General features: G+C 51.4%; 5 protein-coding genes across 5 annotated transcripts; 3 read left to right on the top strand and 2 right to left on the bottom strand.

The window, feature by feature from the left end:
- The first annotated feature begins 586 nt into the window (after positions 1 to 586).
- BJX68DRAFT_159315 (putative serine/threonine protein kinase) lies at positions 587 to 2718 on the top strand. Its single transcript, XM_071036828.1, has 2 exons — positions 587 to 785; positions 855 to 2718. Exons 1-2 carry the CDS (start codon positions 700 to 702, stop codon positions 2365 to 2367), a joined length of 1599 nt encoding a protein of 532 aa, XP_070895333.1. The 5' UTR covers positions 587 to 699; the 3' UTR covers positions 2368 to 2718.
- On the bottom strand, positions 2637 to 5142 carry BJX68DRAFT_159416 (NupC/NupG family nucleoside CNT transporter). The gene is made up of 4 exons (XM_071036829.1): positions 4965 to 5142; positions 4577 to 4897; positions 3247 to 4495; positions 2637 to 3191 (listed from the first exon to the last, which is right to left on the bottom strand). Exons 2-4 carry the CDS (start codon positions 4885 to 4887, stop codon positions 2907 to 2909), a joined length of 1845 nt encoding a protein of 614 aa, XP_070895332.1. The 5' UTR covers positions 4888 to 4897; positions 4965 to 5142; the 3' UTR covers positions 2637 to 2906.
- Positions 4828 to 5795, bottom strand: BJX68DRAFT_244513 (uncharacterized protein). The gene is made up of 2 exons (XM_071041321.1): positions 4961 to 5795; positions 4828 to 4897 (listed from the first exon to the last, which is right to left on the bottom strand). Exon 1 carries the CDS (start codon positions 5502 to 5504, stop codon positions 5115 to 5117), a length of 390 nt encoding a protein of 129 aa, XP_070895331.1. The 5' UTR covers positions 5505 to 5795; the 3' UTR covers positions 4828 to 4897; positions 4961 to 5114.
- A 752-nt stretch (positions 5796 to 6547) lies between these two features.
- On the top strand, positions 6548 to 8304 carry BJX68DRAFT_270506 (putative CECR1 family adenosine deaminase; the record flags this gene model as incomplete). Its single annotated transcript, XM_071046677.1, has 2 exons — positions 6548 to 6671; positions 6740 to 8304. 2 exons carry the CDS (start codon positions 6548 to 6550, stop codon positions 8302 to 8304), a joined length of 1689 nt encoding a protein of 562 aa, XP_070895330.1.
- A 448-nt stretch (positions 8305 to 8752) lies between these two features.
- Positions 8753 to 15887, top strand: atg2 (putative autophagy regulatory protein Atg2). The gene is made up of 3 exons (XM_071041320.1): positions 8753 to 9147; positions 9231 to 15374; positions 15443 to 15887. Exons 1-3 carry the CDS (start codon positions 8986 to 8988, stop codon positions 15458 to 15460), a joined length of 6324 nt encoding a protein of 2107 aa, XP_070895329.1. The 5' UTR covers positions 8753 to 8985; the 3' UTR covers positions 15461 to 15887.
- The last annotated feature ends 5 nt before the right edge of the window (positions 15888 to 15892 follow it).

Here is a 15892-nt window from a genome sequence, read left to right as displayed (position 1 = left end):
GGATGCGGTGGAGGAGAAGACAAAGAAATTGGCGCCAGCAGAGCAGAGAAGAGGAGACGAGAGCGAGAGGGGGAGTTGCGCCTTTTCCTGTTGTTTACCACAGCAACCACGAGAGCCAAAAAGCCACCCCATCTGACCCGTCCATCTGCTTCTCTTTGTCCGCAGAGCCATCGCTCTGTATCATGCTTTTTCAGCGATGCTTCTAACTTGATCTTTTTTTTATTATTTTTTCACTATAATGATCACGGAGTCAGATTATCTTTGACATCATTCCCTCGTCGCCTTTCGCATGATGTGCCCCGGTTCCTGCAGCGGGGCTTTGCCGCGGATCTCATGTACGATGGATGTATGGCGAAATGCACAATCCGCTCAGTACCCTGCGAGCGGAATTTGAGTTTTTTATCCTCGAGAGCTTCCCTTTTGCTTGCCTTTATGGTTCGCTCGGAGCGTCTGGTTTTACGATCGGCCGTCATGGATCCTGATTCCTTTGCGACCGGCTCCAATCAACACACTGCCCAAAGAGGATAAAGTGGCTTTCGCGTGCCGACCATCGCGTCTGCGCCAATGGCCTCGACAACATCCAACCCTTGCTTGTACATTTCGCCGAACGACTATCATGATTTGAGGCTTTGCTTTTCTTCGCGAGACCGTACTTAGGCTTTTTGATATCTACGATCCCGCCGTCCCGCCAGTCGCACAATGCACCATTCTCAGCTGGCGCCACTGCCCATTGACCTGCCGTTCCGGATAGTCTCCAAGACTTTTGGACAGGGTGCTTATGCGAGGTGTGTTCCAGAGGTTTTTCGTGCTTGAAGAAGTTCTGTGGTCCTTCGCTGACATTCCATCGCCATTAGTCTCAAGAAAGCATGCCCTCTGAATGCCGACAACCCGGTCTTCGCCGTCAAGTTCATCAACAAAGATTACGCCGCCCGCCATGGCAAAATCAGTCCACGACAGCTATTGATGGAAGCTACGGTGCACAAACACATTGGTGACCACTATAATATAATTTCCTTCTTCCAGACGGGGGAAGATGGCGCGTGGCGGTGGATCGCAATGGAGCTCGCCGAAGGAGGGGATCTGTTCGACAAGATCGAGGCCGACGAGGGTGTCGGCGAGGACATTGGCCATGTATATTTCTCCCAGCTCATCAGCGCTGTTGGTTACATGCACTCCAAGGGCGTGGGACATCGGGACATCAAACCGGAGAATATCCTCCTGACGGCGGATGGGAATCTGAAAATCGCGGACTTTGGCCTCGCGACACTTTTCGAATACAAGGGCGGCACAAAGCTGTCTACGACTTTCTGTGGTAGTCCGCCTTATATTGCTCCCGAAGTGATTACCTGCAGTACTCGAAACCAGGTGAAAGGAGAGGGATACCGGCCCGATGTGGCAGACGTCTGGTCTTGTGGGATTGTCCTTTTTGTCCTTTTGGCTGGAAATACGCCCTGGGACAGTCCGACAGAGGACAGTTACGAATTTCACGAATATGTTACGACTAATGCCCGTACATCCGACGAGCTATGGCAGAAACTGCCCACCGCGACACTATCACTGCTTCGCGGTATATTGAACATCGATCCACAGAGCCGATTTTCGTTGGAGGATGTCCGAAGACACCCCTGGTTTACCCGGCAAAACAAGCATCTCACACCAGACGGCAGACTACGTGACCCCATCAAAATAGCCACATCCATGTTCGAATCCCTCCACATCGACCTTTCCCAGTCCGTCTCCCGCCCTATGAACGGCGGCAGTTTCGGCGCGGACCGAATGGACATCGACATTGGCGACGACCTCGGCGCCGAGCACAGAATTTCGTCAACACAACCCGAAGTCCCTCGAGGGGACATGCTCATCGACTGGGACGCGCCTCATCTAACAGACGTCTTCTCCTCAAGCCAACCAACAAACAAACAACCATCGAGCAGCCTCTCCGCCGAAATCCTCGAAGACGAGCCCTCCATGTCGCAATTCTCCCAGCACCCTTCCGTGCCACTCAGCCGCACCCAGAACGCCCAGCGCTTCCACGATATTGTTCCGTCGCGCTCAATGGCCCGCTTCTTCTCCGCCTGGGAGCTTAAATTGCTTGTTCCGCTTATCTGCGAGGCGCTGCATCGCCTTGGTGTTCCTGTCCCGACTGTCCCCGCTGTGTCCCCTGGTGATAACTCTGCGATGATTCGCGTAATCACGAGGGATGGCAGGATGTGCCCGTTGCATGGTAAGGTGCTCATCGAGTCTGTCTCTGAGGGCCTCTTCGAAATTGAGTTTATGAAGGGGAAGGGGGATCCGCTTGAGTGGCGGAGGTTCTTTAAGAAAGTTGTCGTGCTCTGCAAGGATGCGGTGTATACACCTGATACATAGCCTGGCGTACATTTTTATGTCGCTTGATTTTTATGGCGATGCTAGATGGTCTTTTTTTGTCATGTCTTGCCACGTCTTTATCTTGAGTGAATTATGAGATCATGCCACTTGAGCCCCAAGATCATTAGGTCGTATCGCACCCTTTCGAAAAGAGTGAAGGATAGGTAGGATATAGTAGGAAGAAAGGCCGGCGATTGTAGTAAAAACGTTGGAGCTGAATTTAATACTCCAATAAAAGGGGTATCGTATCTCTCAGATTCGTACAACACTCGGTCCCATCTCAAGATGGGACACCATCATAAAACAAGATAGGAGAATTATCACAACCACATCAGATTATAAATGGTCAAGGCACGTCAATACTCCCCACCCATCCAGACTCCAGCAGAGAGAGAGAGAGAGAAGAGGGGGGAAACAGTCCAATAGACTAGTAACACAAACTGCCCGAACGAGTTTTTTCAGGTATATGTGCTGTGGGATAATCCCACGGCAACTATCATTCCGGGAAGCGAACACGATACAGAAAACCGAAAACGAGTTTAGCTACTCGTGTTGACGAACTGTTGCTCATTCTGGATAAGCATGCCTGCAATGGTTGCACTAGTGAATGTACTGATGGCACCTGTAATCATCGCACTGACGGCGACGCGGGAAACATCGCCAGACCGGCCGGGCGCAAGCTGAGCAAGCACACCAATTTGGTTACCCAAAGATCCGATGTTGGCGAAACCGCAGAGCGCGTATGTGGCGATGAGGCGGGAACGATTGGAGAGGTCGTCGTACTGGGGGTCGGTCTGGAGAGCGGAGTAGGCAACGAACTCGTTCTATATGATAGGTCAGAGATTTGTTCTTTCTGAGGTAGGATAGTAGGGAACATACAGCCACGAGCTTGAGACCAATAAGCTTTCCAACCTTGAGCAGGTCACCGTTGCGGCTGACACCGAGAAGGAAGGCGATGGGGTAACAGATGTAGCCGAGGATCAGGTCAAGTGTAAGTGTGGGGTCGTTGATGTTCAAGTACCGACCCCACCAGGTGAGAAGACCGTCGATGAGTCCGATCAAACTAATGATACACAACAGAGTCGCTGCAATCATACCAGCGATCTTGATACCAAGCCAGGCGCCCTTGGCAAAGGCGTCGAGGATGTTGGAGGGCTTCTCATCCGTGTCCTCGGGGATAATGACCCGGCCAGCGGTGAGAGTCTCTTCCTCTTCGGGCCAGCGCAGTTTGGAGACTGCGAGCGAAGCGGGAATACTCATCACACAAGAGGAAATGAGGGCTTGAGGGTTGACTCCCATCTGTAGATAGGAAACCAAGACGGATCCTGCAATGGTCGCGAAACCAGAGCACATAACCTGGTGAATCTCTGCCATTGTAAGATGGGCGATGAAGGGCTTGATCAACATAGCAGACTCTCCCTGTCCAATGAATGGAGAGGCAGCTGCTACCACGGCCTCGGCGCCAGACACACGCATGGACCAGAAAAAGAAAACGGCCATCTTGCGAATAGCCCACTGCAGAACCCCCGAATAGTAGAGCAGCTGGACGAGAGAGACGAAGAAGATGATGGCGGGGATAACCGAGACCAGGAAATAGCCGTGGGTGGCAATGAAGTTGGGAGTGGTCAGGAAGTCCACACCCTCCTGGGCAAAGCCGAGCAGCTCTCTAGCCAACATCGAGACGAAGTCGAAGATGTCGTAACCAGCTTTGGTTCGGAGGACGAAAAGCGCAATTATGAACTGCACCAGCATACCCACGATGACAGTGTGCCAGACAATCTTTCTTCGGTTTCTGGAGGTAACCCAAAGTAGAAAGATACAAACTACTAGACCGAAAAGGCTCACAGCACGGTCTTCTCTGGTGTTCCCTGGTGCTTCTGCAGACGCGAAGGACCCGACGATGATGGTTGCAATGGTCACGAGAGCACCACCTGGAATTCGCCAGGCTTCCGGAATCATAGCCACAAATTTGAGGGCGGTAATTCCCCACACATATTGTACCGGCCGCCAGAAGATTCGGATGGGCACGTAAATGAAGAATACTCGGAGCGAGATGGCGAGGTAGAGCAGGAATGGGATCAACCAGCCCAAGTCGTACCGGTGGAGAATGAGGCCAGCAATCCACCATCTTCATCAAGCAATAGAAATAAGCCTCCGAATAACAGCACAAGTGCGCTACACCTGTAACACACTTGAAAGGAGGACTTACCCGGTGAACAGAAGCCATGTGACAGCCAGAAGGACATGTTTGAGATACAGCTTCTTGTAATGGCGAGCCTGCGCTTTGACTCCTGCAAATCGCCCTTCTCCTGCTTCAACATCCTGTCCACTTGGGTTGCTGCTGGTATCAACGGCATGCGGATCGGAAATGGCCTTCTTCTCCGAAAATGCTTCTTTGGAATAACTCAAGTCGTCCGACTCTGCCGGTAATGCGGGTAGCGAGGATCGGATTGGATCTTCGGGAGTATCTGTAGTCCTTTTTTGGGGCGACACGCCCTCGAAGACATCGTCCTTCGTCATGGCGTCGAATCTGTCAAGAGATAGCTGTTAGATGCGCCGTGACCCAAGCAATCTGGAGATGTTGGCGCATTACCAGCACTAGCTCTGGCAAGAACTGATGTGTTCCTGTTCAACCTCGAGAAACGCGAAAAAAACGCGAAAGACCAGCGAGAGCTCACGAAACGGGATCTCGAAGCCACGAGGGAACAGCGGTTTAAAAGCGCATGGAAAAGGGAAGCAAGGTGGTGTCAGCTCTGATCGGGTCGTCCGCAATCAGCACGATAAGGCGGCCAGAGAAATAAATTAACGACGAACAGGCTAGGAGGTCTCCGAGGCGTTATCATGCAGGAAGAACGAGCAAGTGAGCAGGGCTTTGTGCGGGGAGAGTCAGTCGACGAGCCGAAGACAAAAAAAATTCCTCGTGGTATTTGGCTCCATACAATGATCCAGTCTGGCAGTGGCCACCGGGGCGGCGGTCTGATCGCATGATTCGACAATCCACCACTGCTCCGGCGGGCCTGTTCCACTCGGCTTCTAGAAAAAAAAAATATCGGTGGCAGGTGCCCATACATGATACGAGGATTCCCTGCTGCGCATGAGCTGCAGGGTTGCATTAACAGTGGCCAAACACTGCGCATTCACGAATAGCCTTGAGGCATCAGATCCTTTGAACTTTTTTTCGAGCTTCCAGTATGCCCGTCTATCAATGCAGGTGGCCAATCGGACTTCCCTGCGGAAGATCAGCGATAAGAGTGTTACAACGCTAAAATCCCGCCTCCAGCACTCAAGCTGGACGTCTGACGGTGCACTGGGCTGGATGTGGATATTACTGCCGAGACCAGCGTGCCCCTCCTCGGGCCTTTGACCATGATAAGACTGCTGCTGGACTCGAGATCTCGTGCCTCCCAGATACATAGAGCGATGGTTAGGGCACAGTGTATCGCACAGCTGGTTCGTGTGGACGCCTCAAGGTGTTGTGTCTTGGCTCGGCGTTTGCCGAGTGGCTGATTTTCCTTTGATAAGCTTTGCCTCCAGGAAGCAGGATCTATGCCTGTTCTTCCAACACTGTGATGCTTGATAGATACCACTATCTCGATGGTGCTCTCCAGGGCAATATCAAAGCCAGCATGACGAGAAATTCACGAGTCTTGAGCTCTCGAAGCCCACTTGGCCGCTGGAGTCCCTGTTGCAAGTACTCTCGTGCCAACCAACGCTATCACCAATACATCATAGTGGGCATTTTTAGTGCGCGAACTAAAAACCGCCACACGCTTAAGGTTACATCCAAAGGACAGCCGTTCCGCCCTTGATCCTGGCGAGATTCCGCGCTTCCGCCAACGACGAACTGGCCATCGAACTTCCCCGGATTCTCCAGGCGAATGTTCTGCGTGTATTGATTAATACGCAATCGCCTAGACTCGAGTGAGAGCGACGATTTCCAGGTCTGTGTTCCACTGTTCAAAGGGCAGATTGGTTGGCTTCCGAAAACATCGGCTGTTTTCAGGTGTAGAGTTACCCCTCACGGGCTGGCGCCAAGGCTGGCCTTCCACCCGTCTTATTTGAGCTCACGAGACCAGGTCGACTCGTCGAGTCTCATCTCCGAAGTCTGGACTAATTCGATACACGCTCACTCCGCAATATCAAACCACCAATAATATTCCTTGGATTGTCCAACGCGACAATGGATTCGGAGAATATTCTCTGGGAGGCCGAGGAGGGGGTTCCCCAGACCCAAGATGCGTTTATTCAGCGGTTCCTGGATGGTCGCGATTCTCTGATCCAAAGAGAGGTCTCACAACGACATGGTCAGACCCCTTGTCCCACTTTCCTCACCCGCTTTTCCTGACTGACCACCATCTCCCCTGTTATCTAGACTTTAACCTGCATAATTCATTGCCCCCAGTAGCCCACAGAGCATGCCAGATCGTGTCTCAAGCATGTGCCCAGGAGCTGGCGCAGACCCAGCAAGATGGCTACCCATCAGACGGGCTCTTGCATCCGAGCCTCATGTCAGAACAGGCCAAGGAGTGGATGGAGCAGTCTGATCTCTACAAAATTGTGCGACGTTTGCCCAAAGGTTCTCTTCTGCACGGGCATCTGCCGGCAATGATTGACACGGACTTTCTTATCGACCAGGTGTTTGCCACACCAGGAATCCACATATCCGCCCCCAAGCCTTTAACAAGCCAGCGCGACTTTGAAGAGGCGCCAGTTCTCTTTCATTATCGTCCCACTGAAAGTTCAAGAGATAAGCCGTCATTGTGGTCACATGATTATACCCCATTGGAACCCATCGACGTCCAAGCGGCTGCTTCTTCGTTTCCTGACAGCGGAGAAGCTGGATTCCGTAGATGGCTGAAAAGTCGCTGTACATTGCAGCCAAACAATGCTGGTGGCAGCAGAGCAGTCTCAGATTTCTTCCACCGTTGTCTTCCCATAGTCAGCTCTATTTTCCATCATGAGCCGATTTTACGTTCATCTCTGCGACACATATTCTCTCAGTTGGCCGCCGACAGGATAAGGTATGTTGAGTTTCGAGTTGCCTTCACGTTCCAATACACGCCTCAGGGAGATAGCAAGCCTGAAGAAGACTATTCTACGTGGTTTCAAACCTTCCAAGAAGAGGCCGAACGTTTCAAGAGTTCTGAGGAGGGAAAGCAGTTCTATGGCGCGCGAATAATCTGGACAGCCATGCGCGACTCGTCGAACAAGAACATAGGACTGAGCATGAAGCAGTGCATCCTCATAAAGCAGAAATACCCCGACTTGATCAGCGGATTTGACCTGTTCGGTACAAAAAGTCACGAGAGACCACTCAATGACTTGCTTCCAATCCTGTTCTGGTTCCGTGGACGATGCGCCGAAGAAGGGCTGGACATCCCCTTCATCTTCCATGCCGGGCAATCCCACGGTGACGGAGACCAAGCCGATGATGATTTGTTTGACGCGGTGTTATTAGGCTCCCGAAGAATAAGCCAGGCCCTCTCGCTCTATAAACACCCTCTGCTTATCGATGTCATCAAGACAAAACGCATTCTAATAGAATACTCTCTGAGATCAAGCGCATGCCTTGGATTCACCAGCCCTTTCCAGTCCCATCCTCTTCCCGCCCTCTTATCTCGCGGCGTCTCTGTCGCTCTCAGCAACGATGCTCCAGGCATATTCGGTCTTGGAGAGAATGGTCTGTCGTCAGAATATCTCGGCGCTCTTCTTGCGTTTCAGAACATGGGCCTCACGGGCCTCACGATGATGGCAGAGAATTCTATTCGATGGAGCTGTTACGAAGATCAATCTTTGAAGGAGTGGACCACTGGCATCGAAAAAGGCATTGTTGGTGAAGGCTTGAAGGCCTCTCGTCTGCAAGAGTTTTACGCTGATTTTGAGAAGTTCTGCGAATGGGTAGTGCAGGAATTTGAAGCAAAGTATGGGGATCAGTGAAGAGCTCGGCGCTTGCTTGCATATCCACCAATCTTACTCGACATATACTGCGATATTGGCATATAAGTCATGAAGGTCCTATGAAAGAATGGTTCTCTATCAAAGAATCACAGCTACGCCACTATGGAAGTACACATTTCGGCCTTAGTGTCTAGAGGAAAGGCACGTGACAGATAGTCAGAGAGGCTGATGCATAGCTTAGTCATAAGATGTATAAATGATCACAAGCGGGACCTGCCTTATCTGCCTTGGGCTTGAGGCTTGAGCTTGCCGCATCAGAGACCTCGAATCCCCCGGAGTTGTCCTACGTATACAAGCGAGTGACGCTCATCAGTATCTAACCCTCTTGAATATCACGCATGAGCTCTAGAGCTTTGGCACAGCTCGCGTGCGTTGTCACGCTAGGATTTGGCTTTGTTCGGTCCACCTGACTTACCTCGACGGCCGTTCTTCAATCAGCTCACTAGCGCCGCGTTCCCTGAACGTCATTCAACCAGGCACTTGTTGAACCCTTTGCACCCAACGCTCTCGACAGGAACTGCTGTCCGAGTCAGCGTTACCCTCTATCTTCGACCCTTCCTGTTCTCTTTTCACTTCTCTACATGTTTTCTTATTATGTTCTCATTCCGATGACATTTAACGTCTTTTGAGTGAGCCCCGGTCGGCTCTTTATCGCCCAGGATGTCCATCTTCCTACCTTGGTTGTTCCAGAAGCGTATGCTCAAATACGTCCTATCCCGTCTAGAGCTCATCGACACTGAAGCTCTAGATCTCGATAGCTTAGGGATCCAGTGGGGACAGCGAAGCACAGTCGAGCTCCGAGATGTCGGATTGCGCCTCGAAGTAAGTGGGCTGGAATCCCTCTTCCCCGCAGTTTGACGCGATTTCACCGCCGGCATCACTAACCAGCATCGTCTCTATGGTAGAAAATAGCCGCACTCCTTCACCTTCCAGCGTCAAGTGAACTGCTACGTGCCCGGATTCGCTTGCTCCGAATCACCGTCCCTGCCGATATTCACAGCAGCCCGATCATCTGCGAGATCGGCGGTATCGATGTGCACTTGAGGTTACCTTCAGAGGACGAAGTTGGAGCTGTAAAAAATGGCATTTTTGGTGGCCACGAACCGGATCATGACACTATTCTGCCGAGCCCGGCGGATTTGGCCGAGTCGTTTCTACAAACTGAACCAAAAGAGGAGAAAGAGGAGCTGGAAGCCGCCATTTCATCACAATCCCAGATGCTACACCATAGTTCAGCGTCGACGGATGAATATGGCAACGACGATATCGGGCTCGGAGAAGAAACACTATCATTGCCTACTTTCGTCGCGGACTTCCTGAGGGGTATTGCGGATCGCCTGCAGGTTCAGGTTGACGACATCGCCATACGACTTGATGTAGAGACAAAACAAGAGGGCCCTTCCAAGAGGCAGCCTGAAGAGAAGCCTGATCTGATTACAGGGCTCTTAACTATCCGTCAGATCAGCGTAGGAGCTGTTGCCACAGCTTCCGCTCCCGATGCACACTCACTGCACATTGGCAAGAGACCGATATCTTTCTCCGACATTAACCTCGCCCTTGTCTCTGAGCCAATAGTATTCTCGAACTATTCTCGATTCACTGCCCCGGTATCGCCTACGACTCCTTTGCATCCGAAACAAAGCCAACCTTCGAGCCCTGCATCGTCAATACCACCCCCGCCGTCATCCGTATCTAGCTCCGGTCATGCCATGATGGAGTCGACTATCTTCGAGCCCTCCCAGCATTTCATACCGACGAGCGCGAACGAGTGCGCCGCGTCTAGGCTTGAAGAGTCTACTTATACCCACGATGGCAGGTTTTCTGATGCAGATACAGAGGAGACTAGAAGCTACGGATATCTTGAGCAATCCCAGAATCTGTCAGAGGATGAAAGGTTGTTAGATAACCCGGGATACCTCGATTCTGTGATCGGTTCTCAACTTCAAGACGGTGATCTCGACGACCTAGATGGGCTTCTATTTGACGACACCAATCATCTTGACACCGACGAAAGTACACCTCGGTTGCAAGGCTCAATGTCACAGACTCCAGACGTCCAAAACATGCTTCCGGGGTCCAGCACTACGCCGATTGTGGCTGCTTCAGAACCAAATGTGCGCGAGCATCGAAGTCAATTTTCCCACGATAGCTCTGTTCCCGATGCTAGAGAATATAATCCTCCATCATCATTGCCTAGTTTACCTCCGCGGCACCCAGAGAGCACTACGGAAGATGATTTGGGGCCACCACGATCCATACCGATTCCCCCGCCAGAGACTACGAGCTCGGATTCTGCCTCCAGTTCTTTCAACGCCGATCTCTCCGAATCGAAATTGTTCTCCAACGAGGAAGCCCAGAGCATGTACATGAGTGCTATAAGTCATGGTTCTACCTCAAGGAGTTTCGTTCCAAATATGCCTGGCGCCTGGGACTCCCCTGAATCCCCAGTAGATCGCGGAAGAATTCCCCCTCTCCATTCCTCATGGTCAAGCGCAATCCGTCACAGTGAGGATGAAACGAGAATACCAACACCTAAGCCTTCATACAATGAACACCCGTACTCGCTGGGCCATGCAGCTCTCAGTGACGTACAGGAATCACAAGGTGATCCAGCTGGTGGACACTCATTTCACTCCTCAGCCGACTCTAACGGGATTACGGACGTGGCAAAACGTTTCCTCAACCTCGACCGAATCACAATCTGGATACCCTCGGCCAAACCTGACAAGCAGCGAAAAGACAATAAGAAAGATGACAAGAAGCGGGTTCCGCTGGACACTAGAGGCGTCAACCCTAAAAACTCAATCATGCACTCGAGGTTTTCTTCCTCCTTTCGAGCTCGCAGTGACTCGACTGACCTGGCTTTCGCCGTTGAGAATGCTGATATAAAACCGGATCCCAACCCAAATATAGGGTCAGATGCCGGGAACAATGATATCGCAGTTGAGGTCTCGTCTATAGAGATCCAACTCGATATAGCCCTTGGTTGGCTACTTTCCAAGTACGGCCAAAGACTTCTCCAGGCCTTTGGCGGGAGTGGCCAAGCCAGCGCCGCCGAAGGTCCCACTGGGAAAACTCCTCAGGACCCTAAAGATGTCAATCTTACTCTGGGTAAATTCTCTATTAAGTTTGTCGAGCATGTTCCTGGAAACCCTTATCCTCCAGGGAGTCAAGAAGAACACCACAACTCCTTCCTCAATTTCTTACATGATGATATCATCCTGCAGACTACGGCATTGGGTGTAAAGAGCCGTTTTTCCAGTGGTGGGGACACAACACAGCTTTCGGTCGAGATCTCCAAATTCACACTTGGTTTTGCGTCTGAAGACCTGGTTTCGTTCAATGAAGACTTGAAAATGCGAGAGTCTACTAGAGATATCCTATCGCCCGTCGGTGCGGATATCTCACTTTCGTTAAACAAGTCTCCAGACTCGGCGAGACTCACCATCGCCACACTCCCACTCAATATCAATATAAACATCCAGCGGCTAGAGGAACTTCTGGGTTGGTTTGGAGGCCTGAGCACGATCCTGGAACTCGGCAACTCGATGTCTTCCCTTTCCGGCGGTAAGGGACAGAAAAAAGAAGTACCAAAGCGACCTCGCGGTGTCCATTTTGAGGGCTCCCCTCCACCGAAGGCAACAATATCTCAAGCCGACGCTGCACCTGACGCTACACCTTGGAAAGTCAACGCTAGGCTTGGTGGTATTTCGTTGAAAGTAGTAGGAGAGAGCCATCATCTCACGCTGCAGACGACTGCTGCCAAAATAGTCAGCAGATTCGAGGGCATAGCACTTCAGATTGACAAGGCAAAGCTTTGCGGGCCCTTGGCTTTTGATGACTATAGGGATGCACCAGCAAAGATCAGCCTAAACAATATTCGACTGGAATACCTGTTTACTCCGAAAGAGCCTGATCTAGATCGACTTCTCGCTCTAATTACCCCATCCAAAGACAAATATGACGAAGATGATGATATTATGATAGACACTCTTTTCAGACAACGAAAGCAAGGGTCTGTCCTCCGTGTCACAGTTGCTGGGGCCAAAGTCGTTGTCTCCCGCATACCCGGCCTGGAGCCACTTCAGCAACTAGGGGAAGAACTAAGCAGACTGTCTACCGTTACAAAATATCTGCCTGAAGATGATCGGCCAGGCATCTTGACCCTGTTGCTGATCCGAGAGGCTGAAGCTCGCTTGCACGTCGGTGGCAAGATTGGCACTGTCACCGCAACGCTTGAGGATGCCGAAGCAGCGCACATCAGCATCCCGTCCCTAGTAGCAGCTCAGGTAGGGTCAGTCCGACTTGTGAGGAACGACAACGAGCAGCTTATCGGCCAAGCACTGCCATCTGCCCTTGAACAAACTCGCATTCCAGTTCTGATGGCCCGTTTCATCGCCGATGAAATGGACCCGACGATTAAGATCAAACTACATAACCTGCGAGTCGAGTATACCATTCCTTCTATCGTAGCATTCCTCGGCATAAGCGATGAAATGTCCTCAGGAGATGTTGCTGCCAACATGGCCTCGTCTTTGGCGAATCTTGCGGAGCTGCAGTCGCGGTCAGAAGAGGCCCAATCTACAAACCAGGAAACAAGCCCTACTCCAGTCCAGCCTACCAAGCTGACAGTCGCTATGCGGGACTGTATCCTCGGTCTCAACCCTCGTGGGACTGTTGCTAGAGGCCTTTTCGTCTTGACTAACGCGAGTTTCTGCGGCACTATACACGATCCTTCATCATCGGAAGCCACGTTAGATCTTCGAAAAGCGTCTATCATGATTATTGACGATGCAAGCAACACTGAAGAGGAGAATAATCCGCCCCGGCGGCGGGTACCCTCCTCCCAAAGCAGCCAAGTCCAGTCTTTGATGGATATGGGATACGTCTCCGTCTCGTCGATATCTGCAGCAACAGCTACTGTAAAGATAGTGCGTCTGGGTGACGATGGCACAAAGTCGCTTGATGTTGAACTTAGGGACGACCTGTTAATCCTCGAAACCTGTGCTGACTCCACACAAACGCTTATCAGCATAATGAACGGGCTCCAGCCTCCGACTCCTCCGAGCGTTGTGACCAAGTATCGCACTGAGGTTATGCCAATCGACGATATGCTGGCGTCCTTTACTGGAGATGCGTTTACGGCGGATTGGCCGGAAGGCACTGCAGAGACTGTTGATAAGGCTGAAATTCCTGAGAGTGATGAGCTTGAATACGTGAGCGATTTCTATCCTGTGACGCCGAGCCTTCAGCATGATTCTTCCAATGAAGGCTTGGCAGTGCCAGGGTCGAATGAGCTGGTCGATAGCTTTCACTCGAATTACCACGTGTCGTCTAGTGTTTCAGAGCTTGACTTCCGGGAAGACCACTTCACACAGCAATCTTCAGTGGGAGGTACAGCACACAGGTGGGATTCCACTCAAAACACATATGGCCTCTCAGATGATTCGAAGCTCCAGAAGAGCCCACTGAGAGTCAGAGTACGCGACGCCCATGTCATTTGGAATCTCTTTGATGGATACGACTGGCAACGAACCAGGGATACAATCTCCAAAGCTGTCAAGGATGTAGAGAGGAAGGCTACGGAGCGCCGTGGAAGAGGAGGAAGCAGAGCATCTCCAGGATTTGAAGAAGAAAAGGAAGACGTCATTGGAGACTTTCTATTTAATTCGATCTACATCGGAATACCTGCCAATAAGGATCCGAGTGATCTTCGTGGCGATATCAATCGCAACATTGACGATCTTGTCAGCGAGACTGGCAGCTATGCAACGACAAGTACGGTTACCACAATCCGGCCAAACCACTCGCCTAGCCTTAGAGGGAAGAAGCTGCGCCTGTCACGAAGCAAGTATCATAAGATGACCTTTGAACTAAAGGGCATCAGTGCAGACCTCGTCGTTTTCCCGCCCGATTCAGGCGAGACGCAAAACTCGCTGGACATCCGGGTAAAAGACCTTGAAATCTTTGACCACGTACCAACTTCTACATGGAAGAAATTCGCCACCTATATGCATGAGGCTGGAGAAAAGGAGAGTGGGACCAGTATGCTACATCTTGAGATCTTGACTGTCCGGCCTGTTCCAGACCTTGCTGCTTCGGAAATTGTTCTCAAGGCGACATTACTCCCTCTTCGTCTCCACGTTGACCAGGACGCTCTGGACTTCCTCAGCCGATTCTTTGAGTTCAGAGATGATTCGGCACCCGCTCCTCCAGGGCCTCCTCAAGACGTGCCGTTCCTGCAGCGTGTGGAGATTAACGCAGTCCCGGTCAAGCTCGACTTCAAGCCCAAGCGGGTCGACTACGCTGGACTTCGGTCTGGCCGCACCACCGAATTCATGAATTTCTTTGTTCTAGATGAGGCTAATATGGTGATGCGACACGTCATCATATATGGAGTATCCGGATTCGACAAGCTCGGACAAATGCTCAACGACATTTGGATGCCAGATATCAAGCGGAACCAGCTACCCAGTGTTTTGTCGGGACTCGCCCCGCTCAGGTCCCTAGTTAATGTCGGAAGCGGCGTGAAAGATCTCGTCGCAGTACCAATGCGTGAGTACCGAAAGGACGGCCGTATTGTACGCAGCATCCAGAAGGGCGCGTTCGCTTTCGCCAAAACCACGTCCAATGAGCTCGTCAAGCTGGGCGCCAAGCTTGCCCTCGGCACGCAGAATGTGCTACAAGGTGCAGAGGAACTTCTCACCACACCGGCGGGCCAGCCATTGGGAGACGAGGAAGACGACGGCGACGACGAAGGAGCCAAGAAGATCTCGCTCTATGCAGATCAGCCGGTCGGAGTCGTACAAGGTCTTCGAGGAGCGCTCAGGGGATTGGAGCGCGACCTGCTCCTGACGCGAGATGCGATCATCGCCGTTCCCGGAGAGGTCGCTGAGAGTGGCAGCGCTAAGGCTGCTGCAAAGGCGGTTTTGAAACGAACGCCGACGGTTATCCTTCGGCCAGCGATTGGTGTCTCCAAGGCTGTAGGACAAACGTTACTGGGAGCCGGGAACTCACTGGACCCCAGCAATCGCCGCAGAGTGGAAGATGTCAGTCTTTCTTTTTCCTCCCACCGGCCTCCCTGCTGTGAAACTGATGGGCTAACGATCGATTCTAGAAATATAAACGGCATTAGATTTCATTGGACGCGACACATTTTCCTTGACGACTATCATTTAAAGATTCCCCCTCCAACGCGATCTTGCTTGAGCATTTGTATTTACTTTTGTTTCTCTTTTATTACTGGCCAGAGGATGAGATTGCAACCTACCTATGTATCTGACTGGGAGAGAGATTTTCATTATTTTTGGCTCATGATGACGACGACAGAGACGATACTGGCTGATGACTCGCTATTCCTTCACTATACCACGGCGCAGCATTATTGGAGTTGGATTCTGAAACATATGAGGCTCAATTATAGTCTGTGATATCTACGATTAGACCGTGTCATCAAGGCGAGATTAATACTACACCGTAGCAGTTGGGCATCTCTGCTGAAGCAGCTCTTTCATAAGGATGGTCAGCCAGCCAGCCACCCACCGCAGAGTCCAGATAGCAAGACGGG

This window comes from Aspergillus pseudodeflectus, assembly GCF_044049435.1.
Source record: "Aspergillus pseudodeflectus strain CBS 756.74 chromosome Unknown BJX68scaffold_49, whole genome shotgun sequence".
Taxonomy (NCBI): Eukaryota; Fungi; Ascomycota; class Eurotiomycetes; order Eurotiales; family Aspergillaceae; genus Aspergillus; species Aspergillus pseudodeflectus.
Note: the sequence above shows the minus strand (reverse complement) of the source record. Positions and strands in the feature narration are given on the sequence as shown.

Excerpts from the sequence above, each read along its gene's own strand:
- BJX68DRAFT_244513 (XM_071041321.1), bottom strand. The coding sequence starts at position 5,504 with ATGCGCAGTGTTTGGCCACTGTTAATGCAACCCTGCAGCTCATGCGCA.
- atg2 (XM_071041320.1), top strand. The coding sequence starts at position 8,986 with ATGTCCATCTTCCTACCTTGGTTGTTCCAGAAGCGTATGCTCAAATAC. Across the intron at positions 9,148-9,230 it reads ATGTCGGATTGCGCCTCGAA|AAAATAGCCGCACTCCTTCA; the intron begins GTAAGTGGGCTG and ends TCTCTATGGTAG.
- BJX68DRAFT_159315 (XM_071036828.1), top strand. The coding sequence starts at position 700 with ATGCACCATTCTCAGCTGGCGCCACTGCCCATTGACCTGCCGTTCCGG. Across the intron at positions 786-854 it reads GGACAGGGTGCTTATGCGAG|TCTCAAGAAAGCATGCCCTC; the intron begins GTGTGTTCCAGA and ends CATCGCCATTAG.
- BJX68DRAFT_159416 (XM_071036829.1), bottom strand. The coding sequence starts at position 4,887 with ATGACGAAGGACGATGTCTTCGAGGGCGTGTCGCCCCAAAAAAGGACT. Across the intron at positions 4,496-4,576 it reads ACATGGCTTCTGTTCACCGG|ATGGTGGATTGCTGGCCTCA; the intron begins GTAAGTCCTCCT and ends TGCTTGATGAAG. Across the intron at positions 3,192-3,246 it reads TTGGTCTCAAGCTCGTGGCT|AACGAGTTCGTTGCCTACTC; the intron begins GTATGTTCCCTA and ends CCTATCATATAG.